The sequence below is a fragment of the Candoia aspera genome, chromosome 6 (assembly GCF_035149785.1).
Source record: "Candoia aspera isolate rCanAsp1 chromosome 6, rCanAsp1.hap2, whole genome shotgun sequence".
Lineage (NCBI taxonomy): Eukaryota > Metazoa > Chordata > Lepidosauria > Squamata > Boidae > Candoia > Candoia aspera.
The window spans coordinates 99654234-99673079 of record NC_086158.1 but is presented as its reverse complement, the minus strand read 5'-3'; the positions used below and the strand labels follow the sequence as shown (position 1 = coordinate 99673079).

Below are 18846 nucleotides of genomic sequence, written 5' to 3'. Positions count from 1 at the left end.
TTTGATGAATTCTGTCATCCACCAACTTTGTCTGTAGGTCACTATATGTACAGTTGAAGCATGATTTCTAAAAAAAGGGGGAAAATCTTTTAATGGTTTGGGAAAGGACCCTGGCCCATTACTAAACCAAGTGGATTTTTTTGTTTGTATGTTTGTTTGTTTCTATGACAATTGATGTTTCAGTGTTGTTGGCTGCATCATTTATAACTGAATCAGAATGATCTCCTTCATAAATCTGTTTTAATTAAAACTCATGTAAGAGCAACAGGAACAGATACACAAGTATTTGAAGTTTACAAACTACATCTTTGATAAGGAAAAATGGTTTCATGACATGTGTACAGTTGCTATTAAAATGCCATCTATATATTCTATATGATTGTATAATATTTTATACAACAGTACAAATAAAATATTTTTCTATTATGATGAAACACAGGTCTCTTGTTCGTTTGTTAGCTCATATAAATAACATAAATAACACTGTCAAACAACACATTGGAAGTGCTGACATTTTTTTTCCTAGGCTGTGAGAGTTAATCATGCTGCAATTACACCTGTTCATGCTGTTTAGAAATATTCCAGTTAAGTTGTTCAGTAGGTTAAAATGAACGCATATTTAAACACCATTTAAGAAGCCAGGAATTTTTATTTTACTCAAGCTTGTTTATATAGATTTGTTACATTTGGCAGTATGTGTGTGTGTGGGGGGGGACAAATTAACACCAATTGCAGCACCTAGATATATGAGTGGTTGCTAGAAAGAAACCCGAAACCAAAAAAACCCCCAAGATTTTGAACAGTTGAAAGCAGTGGTGGACCAGAAGGGAAGGAAGGTGGGAAGAAGTACCAAGGGCAGAACTACATGCTACACAGGGTGGCCGCAGATAATAGTGTGTCCATGCTACGCTCTCTTCCTTCCTTTCTCCCCCATCACGCAGGGACATGCTGACTCGCACGGTGATACTCTCCCATCCTGTTTCCCCACCAGCAACATCCAACTGGAACAGGGAAAGCACACAAATGGAGGGTGCGCACATCACATGGGCCAGCATGCTTGCCTTAAATGCTGTAGGGCACAATTGGGAAAAGATACTTCACAGGATGCCATTTAGGGAGCTGCCCCCCCAGTTGGCTGGAACATGTAGCTCTGCTCATAGAACAATTGTTGAAGAACTGGATCACCGGTGCTTGCTTCTGGGAAGAATGGCACTATTCATGCGTCTGATGGGAATGGCTGACGATGGGAAGAGACAACAGAGGCGGTTCCTAAGGAAGGGTGGAGGTTGAAATTAACGACCCACACTGATGTTACACGTCTTGCAGCTTGGGTCTTTCTTAGCGTTGGCAGTCGACAAGCTCATTAGCTGATGGCCAGTGATTTCTGCCACTGTGCCAAGGGAGAGATTTACCGGGTCAGTGTAAATCACTTCCAAGATGACATCCTGCGCATGGTGGTAAACCATGGCCCCGTCTTCTTCAGTGCAGGTCAGAAATTTGTTATCCTGCAAGTTCAGCTGAGGGAGGCGCTGCTTACAGAATTCATCCCCCAGCGAGCCCACCGGGGCAAGCACCAGAATGACGTAGTGGTAGGCTGTGTACATGCAGTAGAAGTCCCCAAAGTACAAATTAGTGTTTGGGTTGAAAAGTTTCTCGGCCGCAATCTCAAACCGGTACCTTCCATAAGGCGAATCTTGTGGGGGCTTTCCGGTGTTGAATTCAGTGTTGCAACTAAAGAAGATCCCCTCCAGCTTCCCACTGATGGGAGAGCCGTGGCTGCCGCTGTTGTCCTTAACCGAAGGCTGCAGGACACTCCCGTGCTGCTCTCTAGAAATAAAGGACGGGAATGTTTTATTTCCACTGTGGCATTAGGGAGCGCTGACTACAGAGGAACATGCAGACACCCTTGTGCCACACCCCACACCCCTCTAAAACCAAATCTCCTTCAGTCACCTCCTTTCCTAAGAGTCACTGGATTAGGACAGATGGCTACAGGTTGTGCCACATCAATAGATGCTGGTCAACCAAGCTAAGTGTTCCCATAAAGGCAAAGGAGGAGGATTTGAAGGCACAGGACAATTCCTAGTTCTATCCTAGCCTTCTTCTACACTTTCCATGTGTAGATGTGAAACAGAGGTTGATCTGCTTGAAACGTGTGCCTTTTTAATTTTTCAGAAACAAGGTTGTGGATTTTATATCTCAGAGGAACAGCTTGTAAGCATGCTAATTGTAAAACTTGAGATGAACATCATTAAGACTTGAGATGAACCACTTCAGACCACAAGGAGGGGCAGAGAGTCTGTTCTGAATGGCGGCACAGTGACTCCCAGTGGCCAATTGAGCTAATCCCCTGCCAGCGTTTTTCAGAGCTGATGGTCTGGCATCTAGACTCAGTTGCAGGATGGGGAAGAAACCAGCTGTACTTCTGAGGAGCACGGAGTCTACCTATGAATTATGTTCTGCATTCCTACTTGTAGGAAGCAACTTAGTTATGCATTTATCCAAAAACTGGAGTAATGTCTTGGATGCAGAGGGATAGTTGTAAATAACAGGGGGATGCCGAGAAGCTGAGCATCTTCTAATGCAGGGGTTCTCAACCACGGTTCCACGGAGCCCTTGGGTTCCACAAGAGGTCGCTAGTGGTTCCCTGGGAGATCACGATTTATTTAAAAATTTATTTCAAATTTGGGCAACTTCACATTAAAGAGGCAAGTTTCCTTCTTTATTTTTAGTTTAAGAACTCTGTTAATGCATATGTACAGGCCTACTCATGAAACGAATATAATTATTTTGTAACTTCTGGCCTCTATCTGAGCCTGCGTGGGCAGGGGTTCCCGGTGGCCTGAAAAATATTTCAAGGGTTCCTCCAGGGTCGGAAGGCTGAGAAAGGCTATTCGAATGAGAAAGCTGTGCTGTATATAGCAGTGGGATGCTCACCACCTCACTTCTAACTGTCTTTGTGAAGCAACATTCAGCTCCCTCCAAATCTTCCAAGTTGGCACCAACAAGAGAGATGAATATCCAGATGAACAACCCTTGTTGAGAAGATGGCTAACAGGCCCCCAGAAAGATGTACAACACCTCATCCACTTGCCGATTGGGCCAGAAAATGCCTGCGCAATGCATGCTTGTCCTTCATTTCATTCTAGATGTTTGTTTCCGCCACAACGATGGTTTTAATGCTCCAACCATTGCTGGACTCAGGCTAGGTCAACCCATTTTAAAACGAAAGGGGCCCACAGAGAAGCAACAGGGAGGAACCTGTTACTAGGATGAGTTAGCAAGGGTTTTAATAATTATTTGATAGAACAAAAGTCTTTAAGTCCAAGGGGTTGAAGACAAGGAAGAGGAAGAGGAGGAGCAGGGAGGGAACAGATCCATTCAGCCAGGCCGCTACATTTAGAACAACTCTGCTGTGTCTCCCAGCTAGTCTGTAAGAAAGAGGAGGAAGCAAGAGGCATGGAAGGGACAAGGCTAGAAGAAAGGAATATGTCTCTGGGCAACAGCTGAAGGAGGAATAGAACATGAAGGGGATGCAGAATTCAGGGGATAGGATGACAGAAGCCAAGGGCAGAAGAGCGTTAGACAGAGTGCAGGGAAGGAGGAAGGCATGAAGTGGGCCATGAAGCTACTCCAAGGCTATAGATTGTTGTTGATTCTTTCCCGGACATCAGAGTTGCTATATTATGAATACTTGCCTTTCATATTTTTAAAGTGGTATCTAGTAAAACTGTTTTGCTTTTTTAGATTCCAGGGACAGCAGAACTCAATCTACAAAAGAACACAACTCGCTACTTACTTATAGATAACTGACACTATTTAATGACACGTTGCTACTAGTTCTGGGGCGACTGTCGAGGGCTTCCTTGTTCCTGATCAATGGAGAAGACCAGATTCTTGTCTGCTCTGCATGGAATGATGCCCTTTGAAAAGCTGGAACTCTTTGGTCCTCTTACCTGATGTAGTCAAAGTATTCTTTGTGCTGATTCCGATAAAAGACTGAAAATTTAAGCATGCGCCCTGCAATCACTTCTGCTTTTTCCAAAAGTTGTGTTAAGTGGACCTTGGAATAATCTGTGAACACAAAAGGTTTTGCTGGTGAGGACAAAACCCGTCGCTTCGAAAGAGAAGACTGATGGTGCTCTTACCCACAGGGACCAGCAAGCCAGCAGCTTACATATATGCCGACACGCAGCCCTATTAAACCATTGCACTATTCTCTTCCAGGGTAAGCCGCATTATGCGAAGTGCAGAAGGAGAGTTAAGGCACAGTAAGGAAAAAAAGAAAAAGAAAGGAGGAAAGAAAGGGGAACCTTAACAGCAACATTATTTATTATATTTCTCCAAATCTTCCCCTACTTGCAAACTGCCTTGCTTCTGTCATGCCCATAGACGGATTCATACATTGCCTTTTGTTCTCTAAATTTCTCAGCTCTCTCTCTGTCTCTCTCTCACCTATCTCTGTGAAATGCTGTGCGATAGAAAATCGGAAACACCCTTCTTCAACTTTTTTGCCACTCATTCCGATTGAGGGATGTGCGGGCGCTGAGGCAGGTCACATCCAGGGATACTTTGCACTTCTGCACCCACAGTTCATCTATCTCCATCATCTCCATCTCCATCTCAGGATTTCATCAACTTTGTCCAAGTATGACTTCCTTGGTCTTCCTTTTGTTTCTTCTTTTCTTCTTTCTTTTTCCTCTTCTTTCTTCTGTTTGTTTTGTGGTTCCATCCTCGTCATTCTCCCTCTGTGAGCAAACCACCTCCATGCAGTTCTTTCATCCGGTCACTCACTTTTGCCCTCAGTCCACGTTAATCCAGCCCCCTTCATCCTTGACCCTCTTTCTACCTGCGTGCCACACGCTCTCCACAAGCATCCCACTCCTGTGTAGCTCCTGACACCCTCAGTTCTCACTCCCCTGCCACAGAGCGGGCACTCTGATGCCCAGCCATTCTTGCTTCTTTCAGCTGTTCCTTGCTCACCAGTCGCATCTTTGTCACGGGCTGGATCTGAAAAGCAGATGGCTCACCTGCTGTGCAGAATTCTATAATCTCGCTCCATTCTGAAACCGTGTAATCACCATCAACTTGCTTCGATGCTGTCTGGACAGCCACTGTGTATTCGGTCCGTGGGCTCAGGAACCAGTGACCACGAACAGTCATGGGCAAGGGAACTGCTTTTGCCACCAGCTTCGTAGGCACGTCCTAATTGGGCAGGAAAAGGGGGGGACAGAAATAGCACCAGAAGATAAGTGAGTCTCCCAACCATCGAACACACAGCAGACTTCCCCAGCTTGGCGTTCTCCAGCTGCATGGGGAGCATCCATGGGGTGGACAAGTGACATCCTGTGTTAGGACACCACCAGACAAACGATATGAATTATGTAAGTCATGTCAAATGACATACCTCATATAATTTGCACAATGGTGCCCATGATATTTATCATGGCTTGTTCCAGATACCTGTGATTGGGGTTTGAGGATCAGGTCAGCTTCTTCCTAGAATTCAAAGGTTTTGAAATATTATTTATTCTTGTTAGTGTGACTAATAGAAATATTCAGGGGATAGTCCATGAAATATCTGCACAAGAAAGAGGAACAAAGGAAGGAAGGGAGGGAGGGAGGGAGGGAGGAAGGAAGGAAGGAAGGAAGGAAAGAAGGGAGGGAGGGAGGGAGGGAGGGATAGAAAAAGGAAGGAGGGAGGGAGGGAAGAAGGAAGGAAGGAAGGAAACCCTGTCTCTGAATGCTTCTCTTATGTTAGTCACACTAACAAAAGCAGTAGAATGGCTAGCTGGGACAAGAACAATTATCCGCCAGAGCTGGTGCTACATTAGGCTAGAATGGCATTAGCTGCTGATATGCAGAGGTCCAGTGTGTGGACCAGGGGACTGATTAACATTCCAGAGCACAAGCACCGTTAAAGGGAAAATATATATTCTGTTACTTCTCTCACAAGATGAAAAGGAATCTTTCCAGCCCTAAAGCTGTAACAATAGAACAAAAGATAGAAATACTGTAAATTCTAGGCTTTAGGAGCTCCCAGTGTTCCTTAATTGTTGTGAGCTGCCCATATACTTGAGGTGGGCAGCTACAGAAAGGAAGAAAGAAAGAAAGAAAGAAAGAAAGAAAGAAAGAAAGAAAGAAAGAAAGAAAGAAAGAAAGAAAAGCCACAAAGTCATGTCTCATTTTGAAGGCTCGCACTTCCCAAAAAGGAGGGGATCAGAATAATGAAAAATGCATGGGAAAGGCAACCCTATTAAGGCCCTCCAGGATGTTGTATGGAGGAGAAGATAAAGAAGCACAAACTTTGGAAAAAAGAAATTCAAAAATTGGGGGCAGGGCACAAAGAATACTAAGGCAAACAACAAAAACTTCTTCAGGCTCAAAATAAAAAGTTGACCCAGGAGTCTCTGGGGTCGTTGGACTGGAGGGTCCTTAAAGAAATATAGGGAAATTGCAGGGAAATTGCAGAGATGGGTTCTTTGCTTCTGCCTTCCCAAAAAAGAATATTAGACTGGGGAATAATAGACTGGAGGAAAAGAATAATAGACTGGGAAAAGTTGCAAAGAAGGGCAACTAAAATGCTGAGGTATTTAGAAAAGCTCTCGCACTAAAAAAAGGGTCTGTAGTTAGTCTCTTTTCAGTCCAGAACAAAGGTGGATAATAAAAAACAGGACTGAGGTCTCTATGTTTATGCAGACAAAATCAGAATGGATAATTCATGAAAACTCAATACAGGAAGATCCAGGACCCACAAAAGTCCCGGTTTTATTGTAAACGCCCAGAGTACCTCCTCGGGGGGAGATGGGCAGTGATATATATATATATTTATTTATTTATCAAATTTGTCACCGCCCATCTCCTCCAACCGGAGGGGCTCTGGGCGGTTTACAATATAAAACAATATATATATATAATAGAATTCCAATAAAATCCCTCTAAAACAATTTCTCAACTACTATTATTTATTAATCTCAATTTGATTAATAAATAAATAAATAAAATAAATAAAAGTCGGTCTTTCTTTACAGAATTGCATGGTTAAACTGTGGACTTCGCTGACCCACGTGGGTGATGGTAATTACCAACCGGGTTCATTTTAAAAAGGAACAGGGCCATTTCATAGAAAATCAGGCCTCTCATCCATGATAGGCAGCTCCCTAAAAGTGTGCCTGGTTGGCTGCTGTGGGACCCAGACACCAGCAAGCTGGTAGCCCAGGGTTTCTCAACCTGCACAACTTTAAGACATGTGGACTTCAACTCCCAGAATCCCCCCAGGTTGAGAAACACTGTGGCAGCCTGATGCAAAAGGGCTTCAGGTCTGTAGTAACCAACTGGTGTTCGTTTGCTAGAAGTGAGCCACCAAGGGACGTGTTTCTCTGAGCTCTGACTAAGGAAAGGGCTAAGGAGACTGTACAGGGACTCCAGCCAGCACCTTTGCTTATAAATGCGAACCTGATATACGTACAGGATGCCGTTCAAAGCCACTCATGTCTAATCTCCTGTCTCCTGCATTTTCTGTGGAGGAGGTATGAAGCCCGCTGCTTCCAGGAATGTAAGAGTCTTGCAGCTGGGCAGGATTTACATAATGCTTGCCAGCCCCCTAATCAGGGTGTGAATCCTCTTTCGCACCATTTTTTTTAAGTTCTAGTGTTTGTTTTCGGTGTTTCCCTGAAAATATTAAGAATGTTAATTGCAAAATTACAAATGTGGTCAACAGATCCAAATCCTTTGTCTGTGTTAGCCTCAAGTGAGAAGGCTTAATTATTCGTTTGTTTTTTGGTGTGGTGAACAATGCAGTATAGGACTAAAGAGAATTAAAGAGATAAATCTGGAAAAAAACAGGAATAAGTCACAGAATACAGAATATTTGCAAGGCAGGTGAAGTAGCAATCAGAGATGCAGCACATTCACTGGGTGCAGGATGCATCTTCTAAAACAGCTTAAAAGTCCAGCTTAAAGGACTATTGAAAGTGTCTTCAGACTAAGATTCAGGCAGAAAATCAAGCCTGAATGCTCCGTTACAAAGAAAAATGGCCCTCACACGTAAGTTAGAGTACTGGGTGTAGTCTACCTCATCTCAGGCCAGTTAGAACATGCATTGCTGCAATCCACATAATCCTTTTGTTGAAAATACTGGAAACAGTAAAGGGATAGGGACATTTGGTGGCACACTCGTGAAAGTGTCAGGACTCTTTTCCCACTCTTGAAGGTACAGGTAGTCCTCATTTAACAACCATTCATTTAGTGATGGTTCGGACTTAAGATGGTGCTGAAAAACCTGACTTACAACTGGTCCTCACACTTACGACCGTCAGAGCATCCCTGCCATCACATGATTATGATTTGGGCACTTGGCATCCTATTCACATTTATGCCATTGCAGCGTCCTGTGGTCATGTGATTGTCATTTTCGACCTTCCCAGATGGCTCTGGCAAGCGAAATCAGTGGGGAACCATGTGATTCACTTAACAACCATGTGATCACTTAATGATCCCAATTGTGGTTGTTATGTGAGGACTACATGCACAGAAAATCTTGGATGAAGATAATGGGAGGAGCTAAAATCTATTTCCCTAGGACAAAAAGGGTCAATTTCTTACTTTTTTTTTTAAAAGGCCACCCTCAGATTGAATTGGCTCTCTACCAAGCAAGTGATATTTGGAATTCCATGTTGGTGGTAGGAAAACATGAGATACCCCACCACTGCTTAATGAATCCATGAACAACTGGGCACTGCCAGAAAGGCAGAAATGCAGAGGTTGGGAAACTGAAGAGGTGCACAATATTGTACAGGAACAAAAGAGAAGGGTTTTTGGACAGGTCAGCATGCTGGATATTATAGTTCTGTAAGTTTAATCACTTCAGAAGGCCACGTGAGCACTTAAGCACCTACTGCAAGTGGGGGAACTGCGATTATCAATGCTACCAAGAAATCTTATCTTAATGGCATTAAATTAATTAAATCAGTGAACTGCTGTTCTCATCCTCTCTCCCCATAAGTCTAGGGTAAATCTGTAATGCTGACTTCTATGTGAAGGTCTTCAATAGCTTAAAATTAGGAAAATAAGCATTCTTCTGTCTCCCTGAAGCTTAGAAAATGAGAACAGATCAGCTACTTTGTGAAAAACAATATAATACAAAGGCTCATATACGCAATCTGATCTAGAGAGCTTCCTGAATGGAAAGAATCTGGGCTGCAAACATCCAGTAGTCCACTAGATGGCAGCAAGGCAATATTGCAAATTCCAATTCTGATGTTTTGCCATCTTGTGGCAATTTGAATTATTGCAGCCCAGATACAGTACACCCAAATATAGCGCTAAATATAGTAGATGGAGGACTATAAACTGGAGGTCTTTGCTCTCTACAGCTTCTTGAGGAGAATGTCTAAATAGGTGGAAGAGGTGGAATCAGAATAACGGGGCAAGTATTATTGCAATTCCACATTTGGGGGAAGTTTCATAAGCAATGAATTAACCTCTAAACCAAGAGTTTAAGTATTTCAGGTTTACTGTTTGGCTGCTGGGATTCTGCAAAAGGAGATTATCAGGATGTTCCTTATATCGGATAGGATTTCCAAGGCTCTTCATATTGTAAGACAGCTCTTTCAGGTGTGCCATTTGCTATCCGTAACAAAGAAAGCTCCTTGGAAGCTATTTATGGCATGCCCACCAGCAAAGTAATCCTAAACAGATGAAGGCAAATCAGAGTAAATACCCAGGATAACGTATCAGTGGAAAAGTGAGCCTCCACACCAGTCTCAAAACATATTCTAGAAGCACAAATGCAATACAATAAATAGAATATTGTACAGGAAAAACTGCAGTTAATAAAATATACAACCACTGCTCCTTTCCCCCTCTAGTGACATATTGTTAGACAGTATCATAAATGAAGAATAAGAATACAAGATGACTGTATTTAGTATGCCTCAATAATAGGAAAAAGGCCATTCTTCTTGAGTTCCTCTCCTCCTCTGTTTAGAATAATATGGCATAAATAAATCTCAAGTGCAAAATACAAGAATAATTAAAATAAACAGGAATAGCTGTGTATTAAACAGCCACCAGTGAGGGAGCCTGGCTTGTATGTAATGTTAAACAAATCGTGATTCAGTGAGCCTTCCCGGTTTCTCTTGCTGGTCTAGCTGGAAGCAAAAGGAAAGACCCCAAGCCCTCACTGGGAAGTGAAAATGCAGCCTCTTCAGCAGAGCAGGTCAAAACCTTCTCAGGCTGCACCTCCTTATTCTGTAATTACTGAAATATCACCCTTATTCAGACTCAATGACATTCATAGATATAACCCCTTTCACTCTCAGTATCCAATTCTCCAGGCAGAAGTGCCCATAAGTAGCTACTTATAAAAGACATTCACTAAGTATGTACTCCATCAGCATGCTGTAAGAGGTAGCAAAATGGTCTGGGGGAAAAAACGGGGACAGGTGAAGAGGGTGTAATAGATATCCTGGACACATTCACGCTATGAATGTCATCCAAAGGGACATATTCTCGGGGAACAGAGTGGCAGGCTAAATCATGAAGGGGGAGATGGATTTTTAAGAATATATGTCAGCTATTTGCAACCAGAGGACAAAAGGCCAAACTGCCTGGGGATTTTGAGAGTTGAAACCCACCACATCAGAAGCGCAGGGAAGGTTGGTAGATACTCTAGGGCTGTGTTTCTCAACCGCAACCACTTTAAGATGGGTGGACTTCAACGCCCAGAATTGCTGGCTGGGTAATTCTGGGAGTTGAAGTCCACCCATCTTAAAAGTGGCTGAGGTTGAGAAATACTGCTCTGGGGCCTAGTAAGTGCTTCAGAAGTGATAGACCATTTGGTGTCCATGAAGTTCATTGGGGTGGAATGACTCACTTGGACTGGAGGTATACATGGAAGCTGCTATTGGAAGTGGACATAACTAAGAAGTGATTCTTCTTGTCAGAGATAATATAGCCCTGTGGGATGCAGGACAACAGAAGAGGAGAAAGCTGCAAAGGATTTCTCTAGTTTTGTCTCAAGAACCAGGCAGGCAAGATCAGGGAAGCAAGGACCATACAGATTTCAGTAAGGAACCTTTAACGCTAGTCTAGAGTAAGTACGGGACGCGGTGGCGCTGCGGGTTAAACCGCTGAGCTGCTGAGCTTGCCGATCGGAAGGTCGGCGGTTCGAATCCGCGTGATGGGGTGAGCTCCCATTGCTAGTCCCAGCTCCTGCCAACCTAGCAGTTCGAAAACATGCAAATGTGAGTAGATTAATAGGTACCGCTTCGGCGGGCAGGTAACAGCGTTCCGTGTAGTCATGCTGGCCACATGACCGCGGAAGTGTCTACGGACAAACGCCGGCTCTCCGGCTTTGAAACGCAGATGAGCACCGCCCCCTAGAGTCGGACACGACTGGACTTCATGTCAAGGGAAACCTTTACCTTTACCTAGAGTAAGTACAGAAACTTGGAAACTGCAGGAGGGTTTTCTCTTCCTTATTTATAGTGAGTTCATTAAGATGGAGTCTCTGGATGACCTGAAATGATCCTTCCCACCTGGGCTGAGCTGCCATTTATGAGCTAAGCCATCAACTGTCTCTTGATTGTTTATGCCTAGTAGCCCTTCCATTCCTTTCCTAGCTTCCCCACAGTCTCTCACTTTCCATCACACATCAGGGCGAATGCAGTCTCCACTTCTGATGGGCAGGGAGGAAGTGAGAACATGCGTGGGTGTGCAAGAGCAGGAATAGTGCCCGTTGCTCATTTGCTTGCCAGACCAGTTCAGAACAATGATGGCTGATGCCAGGTCTGTTCCCAAGATCAGCTCTCCATCCTCTCCAGTTCCTTTCAGGACTGAAAGATCCTTATCACCTAAGAGAAAGGATTCTTTTGTGTCTGTGGAATTGCCTTCCAGAGAGAGGTTTTCCTTCTTTCCCCTTGAAAGGAATTTAAGATTTATCTGTGCAGGAGCAGGGCACATTCTAAATGGAGATCTGCATATGATTTCGCACTGTGGTCTCTCAATACAACAACAACAATAACAATAATATCATCAGTCTATTGCAAAAGGCAGCTTTACTTGGAACAGCTTGCATCCTGTGATGATACCTTTAATATTATTAAACCACAACATCTGCCTATCCCAGGTCCTTGGGAAGGAATCAGTAGGTGGACAAAAATGCCAAATCCAGTCTAAACATCTGGCTGACTGTGCTACCAACCATAATAATAATAATTTATATGCTGCCCGACTCCCAGAGACACTGGGCGGTTATGCCCTAATGCTGCTGCTGCTGTTATTATTATTACATTTAGTCTTGTGATGCTAGACTGAAATAAATCCATGAGTCCAAGGTTTGGGGGGTTCAAATTTGCACCTGGAACCCTGTTGTTGGCTGAACACATTCCCACCATCACTGGAGTCAGAACAGGGGAAGACTAATAATTTTCAGAGCACATTGTTTGAAGGCAGTCTAAGTTGGAGTAAATAATTTTCATTGCTTTTATAACAGCCACTGATCTAACCTACTCACATCTTCAGGGTCAGGATTTTTTTTTAAAAAAACTATTAGCTTTCAAATGCTTATGTGTCCTTTAAATGCATATTTCATTTTTTTCAAAGTGCTTTACTGGGCAAATACATGACATCTTGATATTTACTGCCTTTCTTTTTAATTAACACCTTTTCCTCTATTTGAAAGCACAAAGCTATGCAACGTTGGTGTAAAAATTATCCAGACTGAATTAGATTCAGTAACAAAGTGATATACTTGGCCATTTAAACAATAACAGCCTGATAACAATGGAGAAGCCATTTTACTATTGCAATAATTACTTACAGAGAAACAAATAGAATCTTAAGAATACAAGAACACAATGGTTCACATTGCTTTTCCATTCTCTTTCTCTATATCAGTGTTCCTCAACCTTGGTGACTGGAAGATATGTGGACTTCAGCTTCTAGAATTCCCCAGCCAGCCATGCTGGCTGGGGAATTCTGGGAGTTGAAGTCCACATATCTTCCAGTCGCCAAAGTTGAGAAACATTGCTGTATATAATTAATTTCTGTAAATTCAGGAACTGCTGAGATATTTAAGTAGATAATATCTAAGTAGGTTTCAAAACCAGTTGGACTACTTCCTAAAAACAATTCATGATGGCCAGCTTTTGTCCATACTGTTACTGTCTATACTGTTGACTTGATGGTATCTACCTAACTATGGAATCATAGCAGAAATAGATCGGCACGAATTGATCTGAAGCTTCTGACATATTGGACCTCCTGTAGTTTCTGGAATTGGCTACTGTCCTAATGACTTGAGTCACAGCTATTTTGATGGCTTCATGCATGCTATTGCCAATTCCACCCATAATATCTCTTTTCTTTCCACTTGTCAATAGCACTGCCTCAGTTTCATCTACTGCTTTACTGGCTCAATCAGGGCCCAACATCTCACAAGAGAGAACTAAATGCAGCATTCTGGCTAGATATAATAAATGCATTATATTAGGAAAGCAACCTGAATAAAATACTAGAAGAATAGCCAGTCTTGGGGGTGGTTGGCACCTTGACAAGGCCCTCAGAAATTTTACTGAGACTGTTGTTTCTTTCTCCATCTTGGATTTTATATTTTATATTTATATTTTTATGATGAATCTGTTTTTATGGTATTTTAATCTTTTATTATTTTAATCTGATTGTAAACCACTCAGAGTCGCTTTGGTGAGAAGGGCGGTGAAGAAATGTGAGGAATGAATGAATGAATAAATAAATAAATACACACAAATCTATGTGTTAGGAGAAATGCATGTGAAAATGCACATTTTCAAGCAAACCATGCAAATGTTAATCTCAAAGGTGACATAGAAATGATAGCTATACTATCCATCTCTATCTATCATCTATCTATCTATCTATCTATCTATCTATCTATCTATCTGTCTGTCTGTCTGTCTGTCTGTCTGTCTGTCTATCTGTCTATCTGTCTATCATCTATCATCTATCATCTATCTGTATCTATCTCTGATATACTCTGAATTAAACCCAGTAAACATAATGGGGTTTCCTCTGTGATAAGTGGGCAGAGGATTGCTACTGAAAATTGGAAAAGTGCCAGGGGAAAATCCAGCATGATTTTCGGTATATATCCACTGCTAACCTTCCCTACCTCTGCAGTCCTTGGAAGACAACAAAGTCAAGTGCCTATTAAGCAGGCTGACCATATTTCTTTGAGAGAAAAACGGGACATTGGGATGACAAAACAGGACAGGGTTAAAGTTATGTAATGTTCTGTATTCATGAAAAAGACGCTAACAAAAGTTAACGACGGTAAGCTGAGAAGGTGCAGGAGGGGGAGGTGCGGCTCCTTCTGCCAAGCAGAAGACTCACCTTGTGCTTAAACTTGTTGGAATTCTTGTTTTCTTTCTTGTTTAGATCGATGAAATAGTGAGTGATGCGCTCCTTGGATTTGGAATCCATGTCCCAGGCAATCTTGAAGGAGTCGCAAGTGATGTTGCTAATCGTGATGTTGTGTGGGACTGGCAGCTCCTCCATCTCTGCAATCCCACTGTCTTGCGATTTATTCCCTGCACAGGGGTGGATAAACCATGGTTAGCAAGAGCACAGCTCTTGGAGAGTTTTGCTCAATGCACCTTCTTCAGGAAACGAGAGGGAAGAGACGATCGCTCTGGGGGAGACACAAGGTTACCTTGCTGAACACAAGATTTGCAAAATACAGCGGAGATCAGGAGCCATGCCCTCCCTAGCAACGGGCAGAGGGAGGCAGCCACCGTCGAAGCAGATCTGGGGTTTCACGGTTGGCAGCAGCATGTTAATTGTGTCATATCTCACAACTGGATTTTTCTAGGCAAGGAACAGAAGAGGCAATTGTGGGTTTGCACCCAGTAACACAGGGTGTATTGGTAACTGGAGGTGGGTCCTGTCACTGCTCCACGTCCCACAGCAGAGCATCGTGGGCCCTGTGGCGTCAGGGAAGGGCAGTGGCCCAGTCCAAACAGGCAGGCAATGCGAGTGGGGCTGTGGCTGTGATGCCTTTCAAATGTTGAAGCTTGGCTCACCCATTCGGTAAAACAATGTCCCACCTAAAATGTAAGATACCTCCATCGTATCTGGACAGGGTTGCTATGACATTGAATTTCTCAGGATAAGAATATCTAGATGTGGCGCCTCTCTCCTCTATTCAAATGAATTCACTGGAAGAGAAGCTTCCTAAAGTCTGCGCAACTGAACATCTCCGCAGCCCATACAATTCATGCAAGTGAAACCAATCTAAGCGAAGGGTTCAAGCTCAAGCTTTCTCCTCAAGATTTTCCATTAATTGTTAGGTTTTTTTAAAAAAATCTGTTCAATCGTGTCTGATTCTTGGAGACTGCTTGGACAAGTCCCTGCAGGTTTCTTGGCAAGGTTTTCCAGAAGTGGTTTGCCATTGCCTCCTTCCTAGGGCTGAGAGAGAGGGACTGGCCCAGGGTCACCCAGCTGGCTTTCATGGCTAAGCTGGGACTAGAACTCTCCAACTTCTGGTTTCTAGCTTGGTGCCTTCACCATGACACCAAACTGGCTCTCAGCTGTCAGTTAGTATTCAAAAATGTTTCAGATGACCACCCATCCAAAATCTGGAGTGCTGCAGTCTGCTCTATCGCAAATTTTGGTGATAGAGTCTACATGGTTACCTGGGTAAACATCTTAGAATATGATCTACTATTGGTTACCAAACAACTCCACAATGTACAGTGTGGATGAAGCACAGACATAGCTAAGTAGGGCCTAGAAAATGTGCTTCTTTGCACACAGATCACGAGCACACTAGTTGTACCTGCCGGCAAGGGCCACATAATTGTCTTCCATGATTAAGGGTTCATCAATGTTGGTTAAGACTGAACAGTCTAGTTCAAAGACAATCACAGAAAAAGTAGGGCTGAGCCACTGTGATTTTTAAAGCTATCCGAAGAGAATTATGAAGTAATTAAAGTCAGATAGAACATTTATTATTCAAAAAACGACTCCTTTGCTAATTTAACTTCAACCTACTAATTGTCAACCAGGGAAAAATGAGCACAAAAATTAATTGCAGATTTTGAATATGGATATTTCGAAGGGTCTTGAATTCTTACAAGCAGAAATATCAACGTTGGATAATAATAATCATGGTTGGAATTCAGGGTACCCAGGCCCACAACTAGGGTCCGTGCCACCTGGGACAAATATGGATTCCACGTGCATTTTGGTGCCCCCCAGTGCTCATTTTGGCACCCCCCCATTGCGGCGCCCAGGGCACATGCCCCACTTGCCCCCACCCCAGTTGCAGCCCTGAGGGTATCTTTGCTGGTGGAGTGTCTTTGCTGAACCTTGGAGAGAACAGGTCTCCATTCTACCTGAAATTCTTCACCAACGCTCAGCATTTTTGACAACCCAACAGATGTTTCTCAAGTGAGGAGGCTTCAAGAAGTGGGAGGCAATGGAAAACCCCATTGCATGAGGACAGCTCAGGCACACAACACTGGATGCTTCCTGAAAGCAGCAGCAATGATGGCCAATAGCATTTTTATGGTGCCGCTCTATCAGACCAGAGCTCTGCTAGGTAGCATTCCTTATCAGCTCACCTTGAACAATCTGAAAAGCTAAGCATGGTCACACCTGGTTAATGCTTGGATGAGAGACTGTCAGGAAAGCCCTGGGCTATAGGCTAGATGAGGAAGTCAAAAGAACATCCTAGAACAGTGTTTTTCAACCCTGGCAACTTGAGGATGTGTGGACTTCAATTCCCAGAATTCCCCATCCAGCATGGTTGCCAGGATTGAGAAACTCTGTCCTATAAGAAGACAACAGAAAAGCTAAAGAAGCAACATGGTGGTGTCCCTGAAGCCACTAGACCTGGAACTCAGCTCTAAGCAGTCTTTTTTTCTATTGCAAGACTAGAACAGTCAGACTTTGTCCAAAATCATTGGTACAAGAATTGGGATGCGCCCCATAAAGGGCCACAATCCAGCCAGAGTGGAGTCTTTTGGATCTTCCTTAACCATCCGGGAGGCTGAGGACTTGACGCTTACATCTTTTCACCTGAGATCAAAGGGTCTAAAATATCTTCAGCTTTGACTAAAGCATGGCTTAATCACTTGACCCGAGCTTTGGGTCTCAGACCCACCTAACATAAAAGATGCTAAGTATGATTAAACACTTCAGCAAAGGATCGTTACCTTGTCGTGGTGCTGGAGCTTGAGCACCTCAATGATGCCATGAGCTAAACCGTGAAGGGCCACCCAAGACGGGAAGGTCATGACAGAGAGGTCAGACTAAATGCGATCCCTGGGGAAGGTAATGGCAACCCACCCCAGTATTCTTGCCGTGAAAACTAAATGGATCAGTACAACCAGAGATATGTCGGTATACCATCGGAAGATGAGACCCCCAGGTCGGAAGATGGTCAAAATGCTACTGGGGAGGAACAGAGGATGAGCTCAACTAGCCCCAGACGTGATGACGCAGCTAGCTCAAAGCCGGAAGGACGGCTAGCGGCCGACGGTGCTGGTGGTGAACGGCGAATCCGATGTTCTAAGGATCAACACACCATTGGAGCCTGGAATGTAAGATCTATGAGCCAGGGCAAATTGGATGTGGTTATTGGTGAGATGTCAAGATTAAAGATAGACATTCTGGGCGTCAGTGAACTGAAATGGACTGGAATGGGCCACTTCACATCAAATGACCACCAGATCTACTACTGTGGACAAGAGGACCACAGAAGAAATGGAGTAGCCTTCATAATTAATAGTAAAGTGGTGAAAGCAGTGCTTGGATACAATCCAAAAAACAATAGAATGATCTCAATTCGAATTCAGGGCAAGCCATCTAACATCACAGTGATCCAAATATACGCCCCAACCACAGATGCTGAAGAAGCTGAAGTAGAGCAGTTCTATGAGGATCTGCAGCACCTACTGGACAACACGCCTAAAAGAGATGTTATTTTCATCACAGGAGACTGGAATGCTAAGGTGGGCAGTCAAACGACACCTGGAATTACAGGTAAGTATGGCCTGGGAGAACAAAATGAAGCAGGACATAGGCTGATAGGATTTTGCCAAGACAATTCACTCTGCATAACAAACACTCTCTTCCAACAGCCTAAGAGACGGCTTTATACATGGACTTCACCAGATGGACAACACCGAAATCAGATTGACTACATCCTTTGCAGTCAAAGGTGGCGGACATCTGTACAGTCGGTAAAAACAAGACCTGGAGCTGACTGTAGTTCCGATCACGAACTTCTTCTTGCACAATTTAGGATCAGACTAAAGAGATTAGGGAAGACCCACAGATCAGCTAGATATGAGCTCACTAATATTCCTAAGGAATATGCAGTGGAGGTGAAGAATCGATTTAAGGGACTGGACTTAGTAGATAGGGTCCCGGAAGAACTATGGACAGAAGTTCGCAACATTGTTCAGGAGGTGGCAACAAAATACATCCCAAAGAAAGAGAAAACCAAGAAGGCAAAGTGGCTGTCTGCTGAGACACTAGAAGTAGCCCAAGAAAGAAGGAAAGCAAAAGGCAACAGTGATAGGGGGAGATATGCCCAATTAAATGCACAATTCCAGAGGTTAGCCAGAAGAGATAAGGAATTATTTTTAAACAAGCAATGTGCGGAAGTGGAAGAAGACAATAGAATAGGAAGGACAAGAGACCTCTTCCAGAAAATTAGAAACATCAGAGGTAAATTCCAGGCCAAAATGGGTATGATCAAAAACAAAGATGGCAAGGACCTAACAGAAGAAGAAGGGATCAAGAAAAGGTGGCAAGAATATACAGAAGACCTGTATAGGAAGGATAACAATATTGGGA

General features: G+C 43.4%; 1 protein-coding gene across 1 annotated transcript in view; it reads right to left on the bottom strand.

Annotated features, from left to right (window-relative positions):
- Window positions 1-427: 427 nt before the first annotated feature.
- Window positions 428-18846, bottom strand: part of PHYHIPL (phytanoyl-CoA 2-hydroxylase interacting protein like) — a 49596-nt gene continuing 31177 nt past the window's right edge. Inside the window, exons 2-5 of the mRNA XM_063307751.1 lie at window positions 14374-14570; window positions 5031-5205; window positions 3957-4074; window positions 428-1827 (exon numbers count right to left, since the gene is read on the bottom strand). Of these exons, the coding sequence (XP_063163821.1) occupies window positions 1293-1827; window positions 3957-4074; window positions 5031-5205; window positions 14374-14570 (1025 nt within the window). The 3' untranslated portion in view covers window positions 428-1292. The remainder of the gene's footprint in view (window positions 1828-3956; window positions 4075-5030; window positions 5206-14373; window positions 14571-18846) is intronic.